The sequence below is a fragment of the Lytechinus pictus genome, chromosome 1, assembly GCF_037042905.1.
Source record: "Lytechinus pictus isolate F3 Inbred chromosome 1, Lp3.0, whole genome shotgun sequence".
NCBI lineage: Eukaryota > Metazoa > Echinodermata > Echinoidea > Temnopleuroida > Toxopneustidae > Lytechinus > Lytechinus pictus.
In genome coordinates this window covers 32,705,868-32,733,800 of record NC_087245.1, presented here as the reverse complement: position 1 = coordinate 32,733,800, position 27,933 = coordinate 32,705,868, and the positions used below count along the sequence as shown (strand labels likewise).

At 36.4% G+C, this 27,933-nt stretch overlaps 1 protein-coding gene across 2 annotated transcripts; it reads left to right on the top strand.

Moving 5' to 3' along the window:
* The first annotated feature begins 56 nt into the window (after positions 1-56).
* LOC129261139 (protein disulfide-isomerase A6 homolog) lies at positions 57-27,728 on the top strand. Of its 2 annotated transcripts, XM_064100614.1 has the most exons (12): positions 57-221; positions 8,965-9,100; positions 9,729-9,786; positions 11,891-12,017; positions 13,371-13,516; positions 14,453-14,665; positions 15,563-15,715; positions 16,520-16,677; positions 17,688-17,846; positions 19,430-19,523; positions 23,192-23,353; positions 24,585-27,728. In XM_064100614.1, the coding sequence occupies exons 1-11, from the start codon at positions 206-208 to the stop codon at positions 23,264-23,266; spliced, it is 1,335 nt and encodes a 444-aa protein (XP_063956684.1). In that variant the 5' UTR covers positions 57-205; the 3' UTR covers positions 23,267-23,353; positions 24,585-27,728. The 2 variants fall into 2 exon arrangements, with proteins under 2 accessions (XP_063956684.1, XP_063956691.1); XM_064100621.1 differs by lacking the exons at positions 23,192-23,353; positions 24,585-27,728 and having other exon boundaries at positions 17,688-18,529; positions 18,697-19,523.
* Positions 27,729-27,933: the final 205 nt, after the last annotated feature.

Below are 27,933 nucleotides of genomic sequence, written 5' to 3'. Positions count from 1 at the left end.
GTACGGTGCATCGAACTTATCCCCGCCGATGGCCTGGCCTGACAGGCTAGCTGCATGTAGCATCACTGCAGTGCTGCACGACTGAGTGTGTCTTCGACGCGTGTCGAGATTTTAACTCTGAAATTAACTAAAATACCTAACTGTTAGGCCCTAGTTTTTAAACTGCACGAATTCTGTCGGAAGTAAAGCTTACAACCACAGGAGGATGCGTGGTATACTAGGTGAGTACATTTTTAGTTTTTAAGCTGCTTTGAAATGTTTAAAATTAATGTTGTAAATCGGATCAAAAATCAGATCGAAAATCGGATCGGCAGTTAAGCTTCTAAAATCGAAATCGAATCGAAAATCGAATCGGCGATGTTTAAAAACAAAGGAATACATCAAAATGTTGTTCGCGGTCGCGCGCATCTTCCTGACAAAGTCACAAAGACGAATGCATTGGAATGGAAGTCGCCAACATGCGCGATCGTTTGGAACATGTTTTAAAGCCAGGGGTTTTGAGGTGTTATTGCTTTAAAATAAACCGAGTGATTTTTATTAGAAAGATAAACGAAAGACGCATCTTCCGAGCAAAGGCGCAAAGGAAAATAAAATGAAAATATTTCTCATAGATCACAGGTTAATGAACGATCGGCGGGACATCTTTTAGAAGTATTTTTAGGTGCTAGCGATTTAGAATTATTGGAATGATCTCTTACGACGCATCATCTTAAACTTAAAGTCGCAAGTGCAATTAAAATGAAGTAGACGACGCAAGCACGCACGATGATTTGAAATATGTTAATAAAATGTTTTGGGTAGCTAGCGTTTTCAAATCAATTTGAAGTTCACGGCGGGGTCCGCTATCACCACGAGGTTGAAGAGAAGATGTCTATCATCATAAAGGAGGTAAGAGAGTAGCGCAGTGAGCTCCGTCGGTAATACGACCTTTCAAAGTTCACGGCGGCATCCGCTATCACCACGAGGTTGAAAATAAAATGTATATCATCATAAACGATGTAAGAGAGTAACGCAGTGAGCTCCGTCGGTAATACGACCTTTCAAAGTTCACGGCGGCATCCGCTATCACCACGAGATTGAAAATAAAATGTATATCATCATAAACGATGTAAGAGAGTAACGCAATAAGCTCCGTCAGTAGCACGATCTTTAAAAGTTCACGGCGGGGTCCGCTATCACCACGAGGTTGAAAATAAAATGTAAATCATCATAAACGATGTAAGAGAGTAACGCAATGAGCTCCGTCAATAGTACGACTTTTCGAAGTTCACGGCGGCATCCGCTATCACCACGAGGTTGAAAATAAAATGTATATCATCTTAAACGATGTAAGAGAGTAACGCAATAAGCTCCGTCAGTAGCACGATCTTTAAATGTTCACGGCGGGGTCCGCTATCACCACGAGGTTGAAAATAAAATGTAAATCATCATAAACGATGTAAGAGAGTAACGCAATGAGCTCCGTCAATAGTACGACCTTTCAAAGTTCACGGCGGCATCCGCTATCACCACGAGGTTGAAAATAAAATGTATATCATCATAAACGATGTAAGAGAGTAACGCAATAAGCTCCGTCAATAGTACAGTCTTTAAAAGTTTCTGGCGGGGTCCGCTATCACCACGAGGTTGAAGAGAAGATATATATCATTATAAACGATGTAAGAGAGTAGCGCAGTGAGCTCCGTCGGTAATACGACCTTTCAAAGTTCACGGCGGCTTCCGCTATCACCACGAGGTTGAAAATAAAATGAATATCATCATAAATGATGTAAGAGAGTAACGCAATAAGCTCCGTCAATAGTACAGTCTTTAAAAGTTTCTGGCGGGGTCCGCTATCACCACGAGGTTGAAGAGAAGATTTATATCATTATAAACGATGTAAGAGAGTAGCGCAGTGAGCTCCGTCGGTAATACGACCTTTCAAAGTTCACGGCGGCTTCCGCTATCACCACGAGGTTGAAAATAAAATGAATATCATCATAAACGATGTAAGAGAGCAACGCAATAAGCTCCGTCAATAGTACAGTCTTTAAAAGTTAATGGCGGGGTCCGCTATCACCACAAGGTTGAAAATAAAATGAATATCATCATAAACGATGTAAGAGAGCAACGCAATAAGCTCCGTCAATAGTACAGTCTTTAAAAGTTAATGGCGGGGTCCGCTATCACCACGAGGTTGAAGAGAAGATTTATATCATTATAAAGGGGGTAAGAGAGTAGCGCAGTGAGCTCCGTCGGTAATACGACCTTTCAAAGTTCACGGCGGCTTCCGCTATCACCACGAGGTTGAAAATAAAATGAATATCATCATAAATAGTCAGGGGCCTTAGCAAAATTTTGGGGACAGAATTTACAAAAGCGCAATTTTTTGCATGTGGGTCCCTGGTATCAAAAGCATTAATTCTAGATAGGGTGCCCCGAAATCGGTGAAGGGCACCCTATTTTAAAATGCTAATTTATGCAAATTTTATGCAAAAAACTCATAATTCACCATATCTCACTAAAAATAATGTTCAAATGCCCAATTTTTGTGTATTTGGGTCTTCTTTTGCTAAATATTAAACTGCAGGTCGATTTTTATAAAATTGGTGAGTATGGATAAATTCTTAAGGTTAATTTATGCAAATTTTATGCAAATTATATGTAAAAACACATATTTTATCATATCTCGACATATAGAATTGTCAAAATCACAATTATTTTTCCACATGTGTCACTGGTACCAAAAGCATTAATTCTTGATAGGATGCCTCGGTATTAATGACTGGAATCCTATTTCATAGTGCTAATTTATGCAAAATTATGCAAAATCACACTATTCACCGTAAATTACTGTATTATGTATAGTACAGACCTAAACTTTTCTAGAAGCCTATTTCTTTTTTTTTTTTGGGGGGGGGGGGGTATTTGGGATTTATTTTGATGGGGCATCAAATTGATTTCTGTACAGTTCCCGAGTAAGAATCAATTTTCAATGTTAATTAATGCAAATTTATGCAAAATTTCAGCAAATATGTGTAAAACACATCAACTATCATATTTCGAGGTTTTAAACCGAGGGACGAGCACAACACTATGCATATGAGACACTGTTACACAATTCATTCATTATGGTGACTTTCCATGCGACCAGAGGAGGGTATCATGTTTAAAATGCAAATTCATGCAAATTATAAATCCTGTGCATACCCCTTTCACAATTAAAAAACCCCAAATCATATGGAAAAGATAAACCAGTATTTCATTTTTTATTCAAAGCAATTCAAGAGGTCAGATTTCTTTCCCAAGTAGAGTTTTCCCTAGTCAGAAAGAGGAGGGTAAATGGATGGTTCTCATGTCAGAAAAAGCTGTTCATGTCTGCACCTTTGACAACTATGTACATTTTTTAGAACAGTGAGACATCAGATTTGAGCAAAGAGACCTGATCCTTCTTCTTTTTCTGTCGTCCCTTGGTTGACGGTGACCTGAATAGTTTCAGTGATTTTTCTTTATTGGCTTATGAATTGATCTATATCTCTAAATTTAGGGTAACACCAAAACCAAATTCTCCCAATCAATTTCAGACCGAATCAGAGTCGAATCGGTCTGGAATAGGTCCCGAATCAGAGCTATTGACTTCCCAAAATAATTGTCCAAATGCCTCCAGATTCATCCGAATTCCATCCGAATACATCCCGAATGTGGCTCGAATAAAATTTGTCGTGGCCACATTCGGGAGTATTTTGGAGGATATTCGGCTGGTTTTAAACATTTCAAGACAAGCAGAATCCCTCCACGAATGTTCTCGTATATGGGGAGGGAGAACAGAATAGTCCCGGATCCTTCCAAATTGATTCCGGGAGCTCCCCGAATCGGAGACGAATAAGTACCGAATCCAGGCCATTTTGGCTAGGGTTAGAACGGAACCGAATCAGCTGCGAATCCATCCATATGCACGTATTTGGGTGGATTCAGGAATATTATGTTTTGCCTTCGTAAATGCGAGAAAATTCGGGAACATTCGCTGAGAAATTCAGCTCATTTTGAAATGTTCAAAACCAGCCGAATACCCTCCAGAATATTCCCGAATGTGACCACAACAAATTTCATTCGGGCCACATTTGGGATGTATTCGGGTGACATTTGGTTGGATTAGGGGAGGCATTTGGAGTTTTCTGGGCAGATTCGGACCTACTATTTGTATCATTCTGGGCATAACTGTCCCGACCCGTCCGAGCTCGGCGCATTCGTTCTGATTTGGGTCCACATTCAGGCCATCGTTCGGCTGTAATGAGAGATATCGCGTCACATTCGGCTGGATTCTGCTTTTTTGGGATGGCCAAATTGATTTGGTCAATTCTTTGCGATTCTGCGCTGAATCGGGACATATTCCGGACCAATTCTTCTCTATTTGGGGGAACTCCCCTACTAATCCATCTGAATCAGGCCATAATCGGGCAGAATCAGTCCGAATTTATTCGGGAGAATTTGGTTTTGGTGTAAACCTAGCTTAAACCAGGACTGACGTGATGTATTCTTGCGACTGTACTTTGGTTATCATCTGAATGTTTACCAAAGTTGCATCCTATTCTGGTTTGTCATCTAGAAACGGATTGCCTAGTTAAAACATGGGTTACACCGGAACCGAATAGCTGCCGAATCGGTAAATTATAGCCCATTTCGAAAGAATCGCGTATTTTCGGGAAATTCGGTGGCGTACTTGACGAATTCGGGCATAATCGTTCCGATTCGGGTCGTCATTTGGCGATAATCGGAGGATTCTGGCTAAATTCGGCTCGATTCTGGCCACCTTTGGCTCGATTGTTGCCACTGTTCGGGTTGGCATACGGCGTTATGCTTTATGTAATATTTGCTTAGTCATTGGAATACAGCTTCATACATAAATTATTGTTAATTTACATAATATAACACACTCTTGCATGGAAACAGGATTTTCAATAGCTTGTTTTGCTGGTAAAATTGAAGCTTTTGAGCTGATAGAGGTACTTCAAAAGTTTGGCCCCTTTTCCACTGTTAATACCCATTGGAATGGGACTAATTTATTAATATAAAATAATTGCTATTTTACATAAATATTAGCATATTTTGCATGAAGACGGGATTTTCAAAAGCACGTTTGATAGCGAAAATTAAAGCTATCGATCTGATAGAGATTTTCTTTAAGTTTGGTATCTTTTTATTACTTTTTACTATTTTTACTATTCATGCATAAATTAACTGTTAATTTACATAAATTAACATATTTTTGCATGAAGACACAATTTTCAATCATGTTTGATAAGGAAATTTAAAGCTAATGACCTGTAAGAGACTTTCCTAAAGTTTGGTATCTCTTTATTTACTTTTATTAGTTAATTCCTATTGGCATATAGCTTCATGCATAAATTACTGCTAATTTACATAAATTAGCATATTTTTGCATGAAGATGCAATTTTCAACACCATGTTCTGTGGGAAAAAATGAAGCTATTGACCTAATAGTGACATAGGGAAAGTTTGGTGCTTTTGTAAACTCTGTCCCCAAAACTTCAAATTATGGGCCTAAGGCCCCTGACTAAAACGATGTAAGAGAGCAACGCAATAAGCTCCGTCAATAGTACAGTCTTTAAAAGTTAATGGCGGGGTCCGCTATCACCACGAGGTTGAAGAAAAGATTTATATCATTATAAAGGGGGTAAGAGAGTAGCGCAGTGAGCTCCGTCGGTAATACGACCTTTCAAAGTTCACGGCGGCTTCCGCTATCACCACGAGGTTGAAAATAAAATGAATATCATCATAAACGATGTAAGAGAGCAACGCAATAAGCTCCGTCAATAGTACAGTCTTTAAAAGTTAATGGCGGGGTCCGCTATCACCACGAGGTTGAAGAGAAGATTTATATCATTATAAAGGGGGTAAGAGAGTAGCGCAGTGAGCTCCGTCGGTAATACGACCTTTCAAAGTTCACGGCGGCATCCGCTATCACCACGAGGTTGAAAATAAAATGTATATAATCATAAACGATGTAAGAGAGTAACGCAGTGAGCTCCGTCGGTAATACGACCTTTCAAAGTTCACGGCGGCATCCGCTATCACCATGAGTTGGAAGAGAAGATATCTATCCCCTTAAACATTGCCATAGATAATACCGCAACTTTCTCCCTGAATAATGCGACCTCTAAATAGCTAGCACCTCAAAAACAATCTTGAAATATGTTCTGAGCGATCACGCACTGTAACCAGATCTACGCCGATTTTTTTTTTCGATTTTTTCCTTCAAGGGGCATGATCGAAGATCGGCAAGTGATTGCCGATTGTGGTGAAATCGAATGGAATCGGTTGCCGATTGCAAAATCGGTTACAAGCTTATTTAAAATATAGGATTAGGAATAGGAATAGGGCCTATATAGTCACGTATTGTATTACCGGACACTATTATGATTCCGGACGCGCATATTACTGCGTTCTAAAACAAATTCGTACCGTAAGACTTCCGCAATTCAATTTCACAGAGCAATACATAGAACAAGATTGCAAAAACAAGGCGAAAAATCCAACTTTTACCTAATTATCTCTAAAAATGATAGAAAATGCTTTAAATATCATATAACATAGATTTTGTATTAACAATTGATATATTTTCTAACGGAAATATGGGCCTGATTTGCCGAATTTCAATCTCGTCCACTCCTTCGATCGAATGATGAGGTGTGGTGTATTGTGGGTGATCGTCGACGGCTAGTTCTCAAGGTACCCGTGCGCGAGGTTACCGTGAGTAGAGCCGTCGATCGGCAGCGCATCGATAGAACTTGATGAGCGTCACGATACGAACGCGAGCATATTATTATTGGAAAGTGCCATGGAACATGCAGCTAACAAGACAAAATAAAATAAGTTATCAAACACGAATTTATTACCAACATCTACTCAGATTCGATATAAAAAAGCAAATAATACTTAGAATTTACTCATGATATGATATAAGAAGAAAAAAAATCACACAAATTTGTTCTTACATCATTATAATCAAGGATATCTTTACCCGTCCGACGCGCGTCCGGAATCATGATGTAATTTGTCGCGCGCGAAAATAATTGTTTTTCGTGGAGGGGTATGCGGCAAGTGCGATGCAAAGAAAATGGTTGGTAAATATAAAATAATTTTACCATATTCATAATTTTCATAATATTTGGAATAGCAAGTGTAAATTTTTCTTGATTGTATTTCCTCTAGTTGTCATTTTTAAAGCACTGAAATAAAGGTGTACGGCAATAGGATACACTGCCATACTATAGCCTTATAGTTTAGGAGATAAAAAAAAAAAATCCTGGCTGATCTGATTCTGATTTGTCTCACACACGACACGTATCAAACTGAGTTGATTTTGCTGCCTAACGTTAATCCCTTATGTAATTTTAAAAATGACGTCATTTTGTACCTGGACATCTCTAAACCTCTACCCCAATAAATGAATAAGGCAATACTAGTGTCCGACCATAAACCATAAATACCGGTACTGTACTCCTGAGTACTGGTGAGTGAAAGTAATATACTGTACGTATGGTCACTCCCCTAACGCCTGGCATTGTGATGTATAGAGTCCTACGTACCGAGGGAAAAGGCAACTATAAAAATGCGCCAAACTGCTAGTTATGTTTAGAATCTGAGGTCACGACTGCTGTACATGGGTAACAATATTGGTTGGCAACGTTTGGCAAAAAATGCGTAGTAATGGTTACAAAATGACGAATAAATTATATGAAGTAATAAAAGTAGAAGAGAGTTTACTTACACTTGTTGACATCGCCATCTTTGATCCTTTGTAATTGCAACCTAGTCACGTGACGCGTATAGAGGGCGGCAAAATCATGAGCGGTGCTAGATTAAAAAGTGCTAAATACGTGGAAGTCGTGTACACCCAAGCAAAACATCGCCGGCGAACGCGATAAGCCACGTGACCGCCGCCATTTTGCTAGGTCAATTGTTCGAGAACGCGCCGTAGAAGGCAAGATGCAATATGTTTTCTCTATGTATTTCTAGTTCAGTGGTTGAAGCGGGACATTTTAGCACTTTTTAATCTAGCACCGCTCATGATTTTGCCGCCCTCTATACGCGTCACGTAACTAGGTTGCAATTACAAAGGATCAAAGATGGCGATGTCAACAAGTGTAAGTAAACTCTCTTCTACTTTTATTACTTCATATAATTTATTCGTCATTTTGTAACCATTACTACACATTTTTTGCCAAACGTTGCCAACCAATATTGTTACCCATGTACAGCAGTCGTGACCTCAGATTCTAAACATAACTAGCAGTTTGGCGCATTTTTATAGTTGCCTTTTCCCTCGGTACGTAGGACTCTATACATCACAATGCCAGGCGTTAGGGGAGTGACCATACGTACAGTATATTACTTTCACTCCCCAGACGCCTCCAGGCTACTGGTGAGTGGCACTCATTCAATGAACAAATGCAAATTCCCCCCGATGGGACTCATTGATTTTTGTCTTTATTTCATAAAAATATATAAAAAATGATTGTACCAAAGTGAAGAATATTATTCCGTTTTGGCCTGAAATGCACCAAAACGGAAAAAATAAACTAAAAGGACAAAAACAGCGATTACTTTGGCTGTCGCGCAACTCCCTTGGGGCTGAAGTTGGGCCTTGGTTTGTCCGAACTTAATACATAAACATTATAGCTATTGAGTCCCTGTACAGATCGCATTAGAACTTCGGTCTCTGTATTTGGTGAGCGAAGCCAACGAAGTTCAGCGGAACAACCAACATAACAGGACCGAAGCTTTTGGTCTAGACAGGGATTCAACCAAAAGCTTCGGTCTCTGATACTCCTTCATATCAGAGAACAAAAAGAAATCAAAGCAAATTATTGAAGCTTCCGTGTGATCTCAATAGAAAAACTGCCAGATTGTTTCTGTTTAATCACAAGTAGAACTATTCCTTTTTTTTCATTCAATATGCAGTTTTTCTTGTGGCTGTCGGGGCTGCATCTGCCCTCTACGATGCTAGTGACGATGTGGTGGAACTCACAGCTGGAAATTTCAATACGAAAGTCATCAACGGTGATGCTGTTTGGCTTGTTGAGTTTTATGCACCATGGTAGGTGAACCAACCACAAATTATTATTCAAATGTTTAAATGTTGAAATTATAAACTTAAAAATCAATACTCTATGCCGTCACCAATAATTGTATTTAAATAAACAGAATTTGAATTGAACACACTGTTGGTCACTCAAGTTATAGCTTTTCTGACCTAGCAAGAGAAATGGTTAGCAGTTCTAATGAAATCCCATTGCCATTTGATACATGAAAATTTGTGCTACTATGTAATTGTGTGGTTGTGTTGGTTTTGTGATGTGTATTGAATAGTAACACCTTTGGTGTTTGTTTCAAATGAATATATTTGAGTCATGATTACTTCATTCATAGCATCTGAATAAAGAAAAATATCAATTAAATGATGAAAACTTAATCAGATTATATGGCTGAATAGTGGATGGCATTTATGCAAATGGTGCTTTATAACACTACTTTTTAATGAATGATAAATGTGACAATTGTCTCTATATTGTCACAAATTTCCTCACTAGACAGATCATTGTATCATTTATAATCTGCATCCTATTTAGGTATGATTGCATTCATCAATGCAATGGAATTATTTTAAATTACATAATTTGTGGATATAATTCTATAATTGTACTTATTTCCCTTTTATCAAATAGGTGTGGCCATTGTAAAAGCCTAGCACCAGAGTGGAAGAAAGCCGCTACTGCTTTGAAGGTAATTATTGATGGAGACCGCAATTATGTGTAGGTCTTGCAGCAGTCGGCCGTACATAAGGTTAACTTCTTTTTGGCTGCTACCCTTTCAGAATAATACTTTATTTAATAATAATAATAATAATATACAGTTCGTGTATAGCGCATATCACAATTATGAATAATGTCTCTTTGCGCTTCCAATGACTTGGATATTTATATATTATTCATGTCTATGTCTGATTTATTACATGTTTGTACTATTTATATTGTTTTTATACTGAGAAAAATGAATTGACAGTGATTTTCCGTTGCGGGTAAATCAAAACGGAAAATCGGTTTTAAACTTTTTTGTAATGTGAAAATTCATCAAATTCACCTCTACAAAATGGGATACATGTTTGTGGCTTTGTACATTTTGCATACCAAAATGGCATTTCAATTTTAGATCATAAATGAAACAGAATTACAGGCTTTCAGTGATGGATATGGCCATTTTGTAAAACGGGAAATCACTCTTCGTACAGAGGTATTGCGTTTAAACAAATTATTTTTAGCAACTTAAGAATGTAGTTCAAATTCCAATAGCAACCCTGAGTGTGATTGAAACATGATTGGATCTTAAATTCAGGATGCTACATAACTTTTTAGAAGCACTGGCCCAGTCGGGCAAGTAAATTTTTAAATAGCTCAAATATACTTGCCCAAAAATCTATTTCAATCGCCCGAAAAAAATCATTGAAAAACAGTTTTACCTCTTCAAAAGAAAGTATTGCGGTTTTAAAAACCATTGACCTTTTTCTCTCTTTTGACATGAACTGATCTACCTTGTTATTGCCATGACCAAAATTAGGGTCAATATCACATTATATCGACCCTAATTTTGGTCATTCTACTGTGAGAATTTTGCTTGCCCAAGTAGTTTTGGTCTTTACTTCAAAACACTTGCCCGACTCTAACTTTTACTTGCCCTGGGCAATCGGGCAAGTGCTTATATAGCACCCTGTCTTAATCAAATCCTACTGAAATACAGACGATGCCAGCCTACTATCATCTCTGTCATTTCCAGCGGGTATTGCCGGGCTACCGACCAATGCACGAAAGTCTTATTCATCATGAAAATCCAAGGGAAAAAACGACAATGAAACGGCACAACTTGAAAGAATATACATGTATTATGGTGCTGATTTGCCTCATTAATGGCTATTGTCTCAGCATGAATTCCAGAAAATGTGAATGCGGTTTTTCCCCAAAGAATGAACCTTGTTTAATTGGCATGGCATGGGAGGAATAGTGTGAAATGGGTATATGAATTCTATTGAATTTTTTGATACATTACCGTAATGATATGGAAAATTGAGATGAAAACCTAGCATTCCAAAGAACTGTGGTTTAAAACCAAGTAGTCTGGGGTTCAAAATAGTTTTCTTTATCAGAATACCTCTTGCAGTGTTAATCAGTATACAAATGTAATTATTATTATTTTTTAAAGGACAAGTCCACCCCAACAAAAAGTTCATTTGAATAAGAGAAAAATCCAACAAGCATAACACTGAAAATTTCATCAAAATCGGATATAAAATAAGAAAGTTATGACACTTTTCACAAAACAGTTATATGCACATCCCGGTCAGTATGCAAATAAGGGAACTGATGACATCACTCACTCACTATTTCTTTTGTATTTTATTATATGAAATATGAAATATTCTAATTTTCTCCTCATTGTCCTGTGAAACAAAGTTTTATTTCTCCCTGAACATGTTGAATTACCATTGCTTAACATTTTATGGTTCAGTCAAGTTGGTCCTTATTGTCAAATCTGCATAAAGTGAAATAATGCTTAATTCGAACAATAAAAAACAAAAGAAATAGTGAGTGAGGGACATCATTGATTCTCTCGTTCGCACGTGACTAAATTGTGCATATAACTATTTTGTGAAAAATAAGCGAAATTTAAAATGTCTTAACTTTCTTATTTTGCATCCGATTTTGATGAAATTTTCAGCATTATGCATGTCTGATTTTTCTCTATTGATTAAAATCAACACTTTTATGAGGTGGACTTGACCTTTAATGAATATTCATGAATTTGTGATTGATTCATGTTATTTTTGTCCATGCAGGGCATTGTTAATGTCGGAGCAGTTGACATGGATGTTCATGGTTCAGTCGGCGGCCCATACAACGTCAGGGGATTCCCCACAATAAAGGTCTTTGGAGCCAACAAGAACAATCCTTCAGATTACAATGGTAATGATGGAATTTCAAGTTTTGACTTCAAATTAAAGTTTTTCCCAATTCTCCGAGATGTTGGAGAAACAGTCTCTTTCTTGTCCTACTATAGAACATCCCCAGTGACAAAAACATTCTAGGTTTATTTAAAAAAAGTATCCTATAATGGAAATGTAATTTTAAAAAAGATGCATTAGCATAAATGTATGTAGTACATTCTGGTCTTTAAAAAATACTTTTTGTCTCACCTGCATAGCAGAGTGAGACTATAGGCGCCGCTTTTCCGACGGCGACGGCGGCGGCGGCGTCAACACCAAATCTTAACCTGAGGTTAAGTTTTTGAAATGACAGCATAACTTAGAAAGTATATGGACCTAGTTCATGAAACTTGGCCATAAGGTTAATCAAGTATTACTGAACATCCTGCCTGAGTTTCATGTCACATGACCAAGGTCAAAGGTCATTTAGGGTCAATGAACTTAGACCATGTTGGGGGAATCAACATCAAAATCTTAACCTAAGGTTAAGTTTTTGAAATGTCATCATAACTTAGAAAATATATGGACCTAGTTCATGAAACTTATACATAAGGTTAATCAAGTATCACTGAACATCCTGCATGAGTTTCACATCACATGACCAAGGTCAAAGGTCATTTAGGGTCAATGAACTTTGGCCGAATTGGGGGTATCTGTTGAATTACCATCATAACTTTGAAAGTTTATGGATCTGATTCATGAAACTTGGACATAATAGTAATCAAGTATTACTGAACATCCTGTGCAAGTTTCAGGTCACATGATCAAGGTCAAAGGTCATTTAGGGTCAATGAACTTTGGCCAAATTGGGGTATTTGTTGAATTACAGCCATAAATTTGAAAGTGTGTTGGTCTAGTTCATAAAACTTGGACATAATAGTAATCAAGTATCACTGAACATCCTGTGCGAGTTTCAGGTCACATGATCAAGGTCAAAGGTCATGTAAGGTCAAAGAACTTTGGCCACGTTGGGGGTATTTGTTGAATTGCCATCATATCTCTATAAGTGTATTGGTCTAGTTCATAAAACGTGGAAATAAGAGTAACCAAGTATCACTGAACATCTTGTGCGAGTTATAGTAGTTTTCAAAATCAGCACTGCTGCTATATTGAATCGCGTGATGCAGGTGAGACGGCCAGAGGCATTCCACTTGTTATTCAAAGGATTTTCTTTATGAGGATGATAATCAATGTATTTTTCTGTAAAATTGTAGAAATAAGTTTGTTAAAATATAGTAATGTTGAATGTAATATTTTCTCAAGTAGGCTTAATAAGAATTATTGAAAGTATGTTAATTTTGATTATAAACGTTGATTTTTTTTGCTTGCATAGGTGCTCGATCAGCTTCCGGAATCACAGACGCCGCGATGAAGACCCTCAAGGAGACGGTCTCTGCAAGGCTCAGTGGTGGCAGTGGCAAGCGTGGAGGGAGTAGTGGAGGAAGTGGCGGCGGAGGAGGTGGAGGCAACAAGGGAAATGTAAGTTGTCTTTTGCTGAAATTACGGGGCTACTGCCCTACTCTACATTTGAAATTCCAATAGGTATAGCTACATTGCAATGGCATACAAGTTTGGAAATTCCTAATTTTTGTTTTGCTTTGTGTAAACTTTCACATATTTGCTTCTCAGAATTTTTTTATTTCTCTCATAAATTGAACTCACCTATTAGAGCTGCATTCCTGACTCATAACAAATTGATTTCTTGCATTCCATCATTGCTTGGAAAATCTATCTTTAAAATAGTTTCAGCTATTCAACAAATTTAGTGTGAGTTGAGTGTTTTATTCTCCAATTTATCAGAATTTTTGTTTCATATCTTGTTAAGTTTCAAGTTACTTTTATGGGTAATCTTATCAGGTTGGGCTAAAAAACTTGCATGATGTCCATGTTACGTAGGTATCAACTATTCTATTTCACAGTGAAGATCAGTTCAGATGTGGTTTAGTTTTACTACATGTATGTCAAAGTGAGGATGGTCTCCAGCCATAGAAATTTATTTGTTTATGCGGTTTTATGATTGAGACAGTCTACATAATAGCTTTAATCCTCTCTCTTCTTTGTCTATGCATAGAGACGCCCATGGGTAGTGATATGCGCTATACAAGCAACGTCGTATTATTATTATTATTTTGAAATCTTTTCTGGAGTTGCTGACTTGCTGTAGTTCAAATCAAGTTTTTACCATAATACCAATCTAACATGGACATTACATATATCATTGGCAATAGACTGTCAGGTCTGAAATTGCAATATATCATGATGTTGAATTCAAATATTGAGGCTTCAATATTTTGTTGAAGTGATCGTTGAAAGATATTTTCCTTGTTTTATTTAATCAATGAAACTGTTTTCTTAGTTCAGGTATGTTTCAAATATGGACCCAACCCAATGGAATGACCCTAATTTTTTTTTCAGTCAGACGACGTGATTGAATTGACCGATGGTAACTTTGAGAAGGAGGTACTTCAATCTAAAGAGGGATTCTTGGTTGAATTTTTTGCTCCGTGGTGCGGCCATTGCCAGAGACTTGCACCTGAGTTTGCTAAAGCAGCCACGGAACTCAAAGGGAAAATCAAACTTGGAGCGTTGGATGCTACAGCACATACTGTGATGGCCTCACGATTTCAGGTTAGACTTCACCACCCCCTTTCATACTCAGCAGATTTTACTAGGAGACACATGTTGAAATCTCTTGTGCAATATGCTTCTTGGATAAATCGCTAATGAAAATACCAATAAAAGAACCAAACTTACTGGGATTTTTAGTACTGAGGGGTCGTTTCACAAAGAGTTAAGTCTAACTTTAAGTCATGCTTAAATGCCATATGTTATGTAACGTGTTGGTATTTTGGCATGTTTTGACCAATGTGGTGTTAACTTTTCTACCGCTCGAAACTGGAAATTTATGTGTGACTTTAAGTCGCACTTAAATGTTTGTGAAACGTCCCCCAGGGCTCCAATCATTGAGAGGAACTATTGGCATGACGTAGGCAAAAATATTGATAATGTTTCTTAAAAACTGCAACCAGCAAACAAAATGATAGGAGGGTATGGTGTATTAAATATGTACCAATGAAGTTTAGTAAGAGAATATCATTTAGAGGCTTGCTTTCTTTCTTTTTTGTGGCAAAAATGCTCACAAATTTATGTTATCCCACAAATTATAACCCTGTACTCCATCCCTGGTGGCAAGAGACATTACACCCCTGGTGGCAAGAGACATTACATCATAATATGATTTCATGCTTTTATCAACATTTGAATTCAATCCTGTCTAAAACTTAGGTAAAGGATCAGTAATGTGAATTAGACTCAAGTATTTCAGGCCATTAGGATTCAAATTTGGCATTTAAAAAAAAAATGTTAGAGTTTGAAGTTGGCATCTAGTGCCTTCTATCTGCAATTTAAAAAAAAATTATTTGAAAGCACTTTTCTCTACAAATGTGCAATTTTGCAACATTTGGTGTGCAGAGGGTTAAGATTGACATGTATCCCAAAATGCATCATTTCCTCCCTCTCCCCCAGGTAAAAGGCTATCCCACTCTCAAGTATTTTCCCGCTGGTGCTAAGGATTTTAACAGCGCTGTGGATTATACGGGTGGTCGTACAGCATCAGATATCGTCGCCTGGGGACTTGAAAAAGCTGCTGATTCCGTGGAACCACCAGAAATTTTGGAGGTAAGTCCAATTGGATTGTTCAATGAGAGTATATATGTGTAGGTACCAGTGGTTTGCTCATTATTGTGGCATGTTGCCCCTAGTCTGTCCAGTGCCCCTTTTCTCCCTATATGAGTATTAGCACAATTCTAATAAAAGGATTGCAAACTTTACACCTGCAATAATTAAGCAGATATTCATTGAAAATTCTTAATCAAAATGGTGAAATAATATTGAATTTTTAGGCATTTCATGTAATGGTCTCAAAATGCATTGTCTCTCATAAAAATCCCAGAATCTTGTGTAAAGTGAATGGGTGCACAGACATGGGTCACATTTCTTTCAGTATGAAAGATGACTGTTCGCTGCTTTTTTTTTCCAAAGAAAATCAGATATTTTCTCAATTTCTTTTGAGATTTTTGGCACGCTTACTGTTAAGAATATATGGAACAATATAAACAGATTATTATGTAATTCTAAAGATATTCATGTTAGATTATTAAAAAGTTTTTAATTTTTAGGTTCACTAACATAGGGCCCCTTCATACATTTGGGTGATTTTCATACATCATAACAATGGAAGTGATTAAATTTCATTACTTGTTTTGGCCTCTACATGATGATAAATGTTAGCCTATGAATATCAACGTGTTTGATTCTTTATCTAGCTTACCAAGTCTGATATGCCAATTCAAAGTTAATGGAAATTCTCTGATTTTATTTCAGCTGCAATAATAGTAGAATGTTTTATTCACTTGATTTTCTTGTCAAGCTTAGCAGAATGGGCCACAGCACCTCAAGAATTGTATTTTGATTATTCTATAGCTTACAGGTAATGAGGTTTTAGCAGAAGCATGCCAGGAGCATCCTCTGTGCATCGTCTCAGTTCTTCCACACATCTTGGATACTGGAGCCGTGGGTAGGAATCAGTATATACAGATTCTCAGTGAGTTAGGAGAAAAATACAAAGCCAAGCTTTGGGGGTAAGTTATAGGATTTGAATGCTTATGAAACGCGGTGTTTGTATATGTTTCTTGCTTAGAAACGGTAAATATTCGGGAGGGGGGGGGAATGTCTCATTGATGCTTGTACCTCAAACGTCTTTTTATGAAAACGTTTTTTTTTATGTGGTCACCATGTGTGAATGCACATATAATGTGATGAGTTTCAAGAGCCGGTAAGATCTGGCAATAAGGTATCAATTTAGTGGTATCAGAAATTTGGAAATGAATGTAAAGGATAGGATATTTTGAGATGTCTTTCAAAACTGTACAACACATAAAGTCCCTCTTCAGATCTGAAATGTGAGGCTTCCTGGTATAAAATGTAAAAATTACTCTCAATCATTTTTTTAGGTGCCTTTCACGGCCCTGTTTCGTAAAACCTGTTGTTATATTGAATGTGCAGTAACTTTTAAAAGCTCCTGAAATTCTTCTATCTGATTGGCTGATGGTAAATTTGTTATAGAAATGATGTATTTGTTACTTTGATAAATCTTCATGAAACGAGACTCAGGAGGTGATTTATGCTGTGGATGGTGTACAGTGCTCAGTGTGACATGGCCCTTTCCTTTGGATAAGATTGAATTCTTGATCTACAAAGTAATGAGTTGAATGTTCAATCTGTACCCACTACTGGAAACCAAAATGTTTGAAAGGGGCAATTTAACCCTGTAAGTTATCTTGCAAGATGTGTAAAACTCTCCTGTCACGTCCAAGAAGTTGACAAGATCTTCTCTCCTATTTGATTTTTATATGCTATGCAACTACAAGAATATTTATTAGGAGGCTGCACTCTACAAGCTCCGCTTTTTAGCAGCCTCCTCCATTTCCAACCTGATATGTAATAATCTTGAATATAATTTTTGTACAGGAATACTTGAAATATGTTTTGTTATTTATATGTTGAAATGTACAAAATAAACTGTAATTGTTGAAAATGGAAATAAACGAAATGAAATGAAAAAATGAAATGAAATTGTTCTTTTATACAGATGGGTGTGGACATCGGCAGGAGAGCATTCGTCATTGGAGCAGTCTCTTGATATCGGTGGCTTTGGATACCCTGCCATGGCTGTTATGAATGTCAGGAAAAAGAAGTTTTCTATCCTCAGGGGGTCATTTGATAAAGCGGGAATCGATGAATTTTTACGGTAAGAAAGTAATTGTAGAAGGATATTGTGCCATAGTCTTGAAAAGTTTTGTTAAAGGTATTGTTTAACTTTGTGAGCAGCCGATTAAAAAAAATTCTCAAACCAAGATGAAACGTGTGTACAAGTGCATGTAATAGAACTAATAAATGCTGAAAACAACCATTAATGAGAATGAAAAGCTAAAACTACAAGGCAAACCCCGATTTTGGAAATAGGCGTCTTATAGACGCCTAAATAGTACACATAAGTGTATGGGATGAAATTAAGATGGTGTTTTCGGTCACTTTATATTTCAATTTTTGAAGCACTAAGTAATTATTTTCGAACACAATTTTTTCTGGGCTTCATTTTTGTAACATATCACAGACACAGGTGACAAGTGTGACCTTCTAGCTCAGATTTTTAAAAAGTCAAACCAATGTTAACCAATCACTTTAATTTTGATAGAAGTGATGATGGTGATGACGATGGTGATGATGGTGATGACGATGATGATGGTGAAAATGATGATGAATGAAGGTGACAATGAAGAAGATAATTATGATATTGATGAAGATAATTATGATGATGATGGTTGTAATGATGATGGTAATGATTTTGATGAGCGTGATGATGATAATGGCAAAGGCAACAGATGATGATGATGGTGATTATGATGATGATAATGATAATGACAGAATCAAGTATAATACCTTGGTCACATTTGTTCTACGGCGGCCGTATGGCGAGTCGAAAACAGCCGTTTCAATATTTTTTTTGTACCAGCTACATATAGGTGGTTTGAATGAAAATGAATAAAACGACTGTTTTTGACTCGCCGTACGGCCGCCGTAGAGCAAATGTGACCAAGGTATAACATTGAAGTGCCCAGATAGTACATAATTCATTTCATCTACTAATTATTTTGGACTTTGTCAAATGTCAAAAGTTCACCTAATCATCATATAGACTATTGCTGTAAGACCGAATGGATGTAAGACGAAAATGGGTATCATCTAAATGGAACTGTGACAAGATGATGAATGGGCAAAATGGCAATTAGACGAAATAGTCATCAAGCTGGTTGTAGACAAACTAGGATGAGAGCAAAACCGAAAGTAGATGTAGCAGGTGATACTAGGTATTAGACCAAGTGATAATTTACTCACTCTGGCAATTTAAAACACGAACCAACATGGGTCGCACTAAAATTCAACTTTGCTTCTGTGGTTACTCTGGGCTTGGTTTGGGGGCATAGTTTAAGAACATGGCTCTACTTGTCGGCAGTTTTCACTCAAGTTTCTATTAGTTTATAATTTGGTACATGGGTATGATGCTATGATAACTTGAATATTACTGATGAATGATGGGTTTGCTGATATCATGATGATCATAGTGATTGTGATGATAAAAGCATCCATAATCACTATCAAAATAATAATCATCGTCGGTAGAACATTTTTGAATTATTCTATGATCACTGTTTAATGAATGCAATTCAGCCTTGAACACATCCAACAATTTTCATAATATTGTGTACAAGAGATATGCCAATTACTGAATTGAGAATAAACCATAGTCCTTCACCCGGCTATCTATTTCAGTTCCATTTCTGTTGGAAGGGGCTCAACACAAAGTTTAAGAGATGGACTCCCAGAGATTCAAACTGTAGAAGCATGGGATGGAAAAGACGGACAGGTAAGAAATATGCTTATTTATTTCTAATTAATCCTCATAAGAATGACATATTAAAAAAAAAAATCATTTTTGTCTCGCCTGAACGAAGTTCGCCAGAGATGTAGTTGACACCTAGTGATCACTTTTTTTTGTGAGTCAGTTGGTCTGTTACAAAAATATTAAAGATGAAATATTTTTTCTTAGACACCCTGTAGATGTATTTTTTGTGCAAGCTCTAAAATCTGGGCCCGTATTCCATAAACGAGATAAGCATGCTTAAGTCAAAAATCTAAGCATTTTGTCTTAGTTTTCTGTCTAAGACAAAATTCTTAGCCAAAACGCGTATTCCATAAAGAATTGGCTAAGAATTTTGTCTAAGAATTTGGCTAAGAATTTTTGCGCGACTAAGACAGATTTAGAATGAATGGCTTAGTAACTTTTCTTAAATATGCAGAGTCTGTATTTCATAAATTCTACATGGCTAAGAATTTTGCCCTAACTTTAAGACAGTTGTGAGTTGTCTTAATTGCTTTAAGACAACGTTTAAATCCAACAAATCATGGCCAATTTTTTTTTTGAATTTATACCTATATTGCATTTCGAGCTACTTCCTCAGTTTTTAACCGATTTTCATGAAATTTGGAACACACATTGGTCTTAAGGTAAGGAGGTGTAAGAATTTTTTTTTTGCTTTTTCAGAAATTGTGTTGCCATGGTGACAGTATATTATGGTCAAAATTTAAAATTTAAATTACTTCATCGGTTTTCTACCAATTCTCATGAAAGTTGGCTCACACATTGGATTTGAGGAAAAGATGTGCAAGACACAATTTTGCATGTGTGGGAAATTGTGTTGCCATGGTAACAGTATATTATGGCAAAAATTATGTATAAATCTTGCTATTCCAACTACTTCCTCAGTTTTTAACCAATTCTCATGAAATGTGGCACAAACATTAGTCTTGATGTGAAGATGTGCAAAACATATTTTATGCCTATATACAAAAATTACGTTGCCATGGTAACAACTTATTAAATAACGAAAATTAGGTGAAAAATTTGTGGTTTTAACAAGTTTACAATATTTCAACCACTTCTCATGTTTGCCACAGACATAAGTCTTGAGGTAAAGATGTGCAAGACACATTTTCGCATGTGTCGGAAATTGTGTTGCCATGGTAACGGTATATTAGGGCAAAAATTATGTAAAAATCTTGCAGTTCCAACGACTTCTTCAGTTTTTAATCAATTCTCATGAAATGTGGCACAAACGTTAGTCTTGATGTGAAGATGTGCAAAGTATATTTTATGCCTTTATAAAAAATTGCGTTGCCATGGCAACAAATAAAATAACAAAAACTAGATGAAAATCTTGTAATTTGAATTACTTTATCAGTTTTCAACTGGTCAATTCTCCTAAAATGTTGGCGCACACAATAGTCTTGAGTTGAAGATGTCTAAGATATACTTTTGCCTGTATCAGAATTCGTGTTGCTATGGTAACAACATATTATATTTATAAAGAAATTAGGTGAAAATCTTGTGGTTTGAATCCCTTTATTAGTTTTACCAATTCTTATAAAAGTTGGCTCACACATTGATTTTGAGGTGTAGATCTGCAAGACATATATTTGAAAATTTGTTGCCATGGTAACAGCATATCAGATCAATAAATGTGTAAACAGCATGATGTGTATTGAACTACTTCTTCATTTTATGACATTGGCCTATATGTCCATGAAATGTAGGTTTTGAGCTAAAATAATCTGCAAGACACATTTTCTCATTCATCAAAATATGTGTTTGTATGATAACTACATGTATACGCCAAAAAAGATTAAGACAATGGTCAATGCTAACTTTTGTTTGGCTACATAGAGAACTACATGTAGCTGAGGGCTTAGTTCTATTTTTTTTTTTTTTTGGGGGGGGGCTAGACCTCAAGATTTCGAACTACAGCCCCTAGTTTAGATCTAAGCCTAGATCAAGATTCTTTAGTCCTAGAAATAATCCAATGCTAGATCCCTAGCCTACTTCCTTTCTCAGGCCTAACGTTAGATGAGTAGTACTAGACTAGATCTAGCCTACATTTACTATTTTTAGATCTAGAATCTACATTGAGATAGAGTCTACAAGTCTCTAGATCTAGACCTATTACTATACACCTAGATTGGTATAGTTCTAGATCTAGATAGGGTCTAACTTTTAGTCTAAGTGAGTAAGTCATTTAGTCTAGATCTAGGCCTAGGTTAGAGATTTCTAGATCAAACAGTAGACTAGATCAGCAAGTCCTAACGTTAGGGCTACCGGATAGGCTAGAAATAAAATCTAGAATGAATAGAAGAAAGCACAGGCTAGGCCGCCTAGGCCCTAGATCTAAATTCTTATATAAATCTAGGCCCTAGTCTAGACTGAGCTGTTGCCAGTGTTGGTCTAGGTTTAGGCCTGTTTTCTAGTCCTGGAAACCTAGATCTAAACAAGTCCTCAAAATGTATAAAATAAAAACTCCAAACAAACAGATGGACCTAAAGCAGGAGTAGATCTAGATAGATGTCTAGACTACTACTAGGACTAGATCTAACTTTAGGCATAGTTGGCAAGCAATGCATAGCGATATATCTAGCACTGTTGACAGGAATAACCGTCGTTTCTGGGGATTTATTTAAAAGTTTCTGACATTTACTGTCATATCACATTGGTGAGACTAGGCCAACGTAACGTTAGACTGTTTAGTGTCGTACTCGTAATACTAAAATAGCGGAACAACCAAAATACAGTCGGAGACTGAAGCTTTTGGTCTAAGTCAGATCTATTCTAGACCTACATGTAGATCTAGATAGATCTATCCCTGTCTTAAGGCTAAGCCAGGCTAAGTCCTGCATGTTCTAGGCCTAGACCAATACTAATATAGGTCTATCGTTAGATCTAGGCCTATATGTAGCTTCAGTCTCAGTTGCTCCACTACGGCACTAGACTAACAAAGTTACGTTTTGCTTCAGCCTTCAGGAAAGTAAAAAGTAAAAACAATGTTCAATTCTCCTCCAAACAGACGGATATTAGTTGTAGATCTTGGGCCTAGGCTAGATCTAGGCCTAATGTTAGACCCAAGACTAGTCTCAAAAGTTACAAATGTTTTCCCTTAGACCCTAGGTCTACTTCAACTGAAGTAGAATAAAGATGTCGAGAGGAATCTACCCTATTCCATTTAGATTTTGACAAACAATACATGAAAAGTAATGAATGGGACTGATACATAAAAAACTGTGCAAGTCACTCGGTTTGGGATTGAAATGTTTTGGTAATTAACAAAATATAGAATAATCTGAATAAAGAATTCTTACCATATATGGGTGATGAATGCTCTTCTTTTACTACAATAGTTGTAATTAGTTTCAATAAAATCAAACTTGTTAAGAAAAAACAACTTCAATGACATTTTTGCTATTTTGTTGCAGTCACCCCTGCAGCAGTTTAGAAGGTCATAGAATTTGACTTTGAGACTTTGGCTTAGCCATATCGTCTGACTTGAGACAAATGTCTTAAAGTTTATAGAATATCGTTAGGGAAGATTTCTTAGACAAGCAAAATGCTAAGACAAATTGCTAAGACTTAAGCAAAAAGCTTATCTCGTTTATGGAATACGGGCCCAGATATACAACATGTGTACGTTATTTATTTTCATTACTTAGCTGCCAGTGGAGGATGATATTGACCTCAGCGACATTGACTGGGATGATGAAGAACCAAATAAGGATGAACTTTGAACTCTGACCTCAACATTTAATTTATTCAACCCTGGACTCCTGCAATAATCTCCAAGCTTCATATCGTGTGTGTAGTCTCGCTTCAAGGTAGATAGATCTAAGGGTGTAACATAAAAAAGATACGCTTGCTTGTACAATCATTTGTTACATTCTGTAATGTTTTGCCATAGACTTACAGTTATGTTTAATCGTACAATTGATGGTATCTTTATGATTACAGGCCTCTGAATTTTGATGTAAGTTTCATTCATGTTTAAAAGAATGAGTTGATTATCATGTGTATTGTTAATGTCCATATTGTGCTATGGCTGAACAGTAATTCTTTCAGAGAATTGTTATGGAGGGACCGATAACTCAATGTCTTCTGTGTGGTAACTCTAGATGGGTTTTTTTCGGAATGCTATCCACAATGTTCAGTTATGTATCCCCCACTTCTGTTGTACGTCAACCCTTTACATGTACACACTACTTTAATAACTGGTTATATGCTGAACCAGTTTTCTTCAATATTCAACAAGATTGTTTAACCTGTATCATCACCAGTGTCTTTCTGCCTTGAAGACAGACTATGTTTTTATGGAGTTTATGGTTCGTGAGTTCCTATTCCTAATTTTCATACCCCTGACTTTGTTTGAATTTTTTTATTTTATTAGAATTCAGAGAATATATACATGTACGGTCTTTTGAGATTTTCTAGATGCTAAAATGTATGGTCCTTACTATGGTTGTCATGACAACCTTAGACATGAATCTGGTAAATATTCTATGAAAGGCCACTGAGTCCAAGTTTTGTTGACCAAATTCAGACAGTAGTACATCTGTCAGGGTGTGCAGTAGTACAGCCACATCTATCAAATGGTTGAACATAGATCTATTCCAATCAAACTCATATTTATATAATATATATTATATATATATAAAAACAGTCATATCTCTTTACTACTCAAATCCATCACATTTCTTTCTGAGACAGGGCCATATTGTGCTACTGTCATGGAGGTTACAATTAGACAGTACTTGAAGTGAAATGGCGCAGTGTACTTTTATATGTTTTATTTTCTGGCAATTCTAAAATCATTGGTAAGTCCCTTGTTGATGTCACTTCCACTCTCACTAAAAAAAGTCCTCATTTGATGCCAAACTTACTTATATTTTATGATATATTGAGCCAAATATACATGTATTATGTATATGAAATTTGAATGACAGAGTATTGTGCAGTTGTAACTGCTCACTGACAATGTAATTGAAGAATTAACTGTTGCCTCGTCCTGGCTTCTTTGGTGTATTAATGCTGCCTTTTATCTTTATTTCACAGATGTAAAAGATGTAATAAAGGAAAAGAAGAACAATACGTTAATGCATTGTAATATATTACCTGGGCCCCCAACACAAAGCTTACTGAAGAATTATAGGAGTGATTTTTAGGATTGATTGCATTGATAATGGTGTACAATCTATTATAAAAATCAAGTTGTGTATTGTAACAGGGCCTGACGTGAAAGAGAACTGCACACTTTTTGCAGTTCTCCTCTAAATTCTGGTAGATATCTCAAAAATGCAAACTTCAGTTCTACTCAATAATTCATGTAAATTCCCTGTTTGCAGTCCATCCATTTCTTGTTCTGTATTTAATCCCTGCTTTATTATATATATCTTTGTGCTATGGGATTCTAATCTTATTCACAATAATGTTCATTTTTGTGTATTTCACATAATTTGTTACCTTTATATACCTACTTATTTTTTGCACCAGATTATATATGAATCTCCAATATGGTATAAACATTGTCTAGTATATTTCATTGACCCACTGTCTGACAAGGTGATTTTCCAAATACATGTAAAGTTTTTCCAAATTGTTTGAAAAAATGTAAAGTTTGGGGAACGGGAGAGGAAGTTAAACTTTACCTCTCCATTTCTGAAAATTATTGTCTGTACCTTTGTAAACATAGCCAGTAATTTCTCTTGAATTATTCAATTGTTTTTGCCTAGCAATATTAAGGGATTTGCAGTTTCTAATATTCTGAAAAGCAATCATAATTTGTACACTTTTTTTGTATTGGACATGAAAAAATTGAACACTTTTATTTGTGAAAACTCTCGGTGGCAAACAGGATATTGAGTTTCTTTGGTTCTGTCTCATGGGTTTGATACATTCTTGTAACATTCCAACATATTAATCAATCCTTTTTCTTTTAATATGCAATAACATGTTGATAATGAGGTTTCAACCAGTACTCAAATTTGTTTGTACCTTTTTTTTTTGGGGGGGGGGTATGTAGATTTGATTTATGTTTGGGTCAGTAAAAGGCACAATAGAGAGGGAATTGATTATAGCTGTCATGTTATTCCAAGAGGTGAAAAAAAAAATGATGCGGATTATTAATCAATGAATATTATTGAATATTATGTCAGTCATTAATGTGTTATTGTTCATTGCAATTAAATTTATCTTTGCTTTCCCACATTTATCACCACACATAGATGTGATGTATGGTTGTATGGCACTATCACAGATATTCAACTTCATTACTGGAATGATATTGCATTGCATATATACCCTTTCACTCACTCTTCTGCACCTTAATACAGCTTGGGTAATAATTACGAGACTAGTTTCCTACCAAGTTCCCATATATGGTTTGGTCTGATAATTATTTCCCAAGCTGTAGGTCCTCGACTATTGAGATCACTTTTTTGAATCGTAGTAAGACATAAATCCAGTCTTCGAAAGAGAAAATTATGAAGTATACCGTTTTGGTTCTTCATTGGCTACAACTATAGGTGCCTTGGGAAGTAACGCTAGATTAGAATATTGATTCATTCTTTACTTATAGATGTTTATGTTGCTCTGGTCTTTTGTAATTATGCCTACAGATCTATACATTTCAGACAAAAATTATACTCCCTAATCATAGGACTGCATCGTCACAGCCAAAGCAATGCCAGGAGCAATTGTTAGCCAATTTAGTTTTTAAAAAATGTTCCCATGGGAACCAGGGAAACTTATTTGAATTCTGTCCTTTGTCTATCATCAAGGGTTATAATGCTGGTTTTTTTTGATATTCATAAATTCTGTTTACATACATAAAACAGGTTAATTGCCTTTTAATTCTGTAGTAATATGGTTTGGGGTTTTATTAATATTTGGCTGTTGTTTAATTAACAAGGGTGACTATTTGTGCAGTTGATTCTAAATAAAAGATGTCCGTATCAACCATTGTTTTGTTGATTGCCAATGTTACACTGTGGGGAAAAGTACAGGAGAAACATATGTTGCCTTGTTGTATGACCAGGGGCCTGTAACACAAAGCTTAGCAATCATTGTAGAACATTTTTCTACGATTGATTGCACTGACTACAATGTACAATCAATCGTAAAAATCAAGTCTACGATTAATTGCTAACCTTTGTGTTACGGGACCAAGGGCACTGTAACACAAAGCTAACCTCCATGTTTTAATTGTGAATCAAATTATACATGTATGATTGATTGCATTGACTGCATTGTATTAGCATTCATGGAAATCAATCGTACAATCAATCACTAAAAGCCTTTTTGTGATTGGACCAAGTTTTTCACATTTTGTATATCCTGCGTCATGTAGTTGTTGGAAGGTTCGCATATAGGGTGCGTCGTGGTCTAGTGGTTCTGACTCTCGCCTTTGAAACAGAGAGTCATGGGTTCGAATCCTAGCCATGGCGTGTTTTCCTTCAGCAAGAAATTTATCCACACTGCTGCACTCGACCCAGGTGAGGTGAATGGGTAACCGGCAGGAGTAATTCCTTGCATGCACTGAGCGCCGGTGATGGTAGCTCGAGCTAAAGCCGGGGTAATAATAACAGCGCTTTGTATCCTCAGGCAAAAAGCGCTTTATAAATCCAGCTATTATTATTATAGCTCATTTCCAGATATTGAGTGATGTTGTGCCTGCCCGTGTAATATAAGAAGGATCACATTCAACTTCTCTGGGGCCCTGTTTCATAAAGAGTTACAACTAAGGTAACTTTGCCATTATGGTAACAGGCCTTAGTCACATGGCTGGGCAGCCAATCATATACAAGGTTTCCATGGTAGTTGTAATCAATTTACCATGTAACGTTGAATCTTTAAATGAAACAAGCCCCTTTAATTCACTGATTGATATATTGATAAAGCTTGTTGATAGACGGGAATAATCATCGTTTCTGTGATTTCTTGAACAAATTCTGACATTTCACTGTCAATCCCCTTTCATGTATTGGTGAGTGGAGCTAACGTAGTATGTACAGAGACTGAAGCTTTTGGTCTAATTATTTGAATGCCCTGTACTGCCGTTGGTAATGCAGTGAAATCTGAATCAACCATATGTCGTTTCTTTTATTTATTTCAAGAGGATTTAGTTTTGGGGTCTAACCTTTCATGTCATTTTTGCATTTTCTGATGAATAAATGCCTCACATGTTGTTTTTCAAATACAGAGATTTTAAGTAGTGTCATTTTTGTTTTGTCTTTTAGAGACTATATTAGTTTCTGTCATGTATGCCGAGAGGTGGAAGAAGTTTATTTACACATATACATGATGGTGTGTGGGTATGGTACGTGTGTGTTTGGGGGGGGGGGGGGTAAAGGGAAGCAAAGAGAGGATATCGATGGAGGGAGGGGGTCACAGTAATAATAAATAA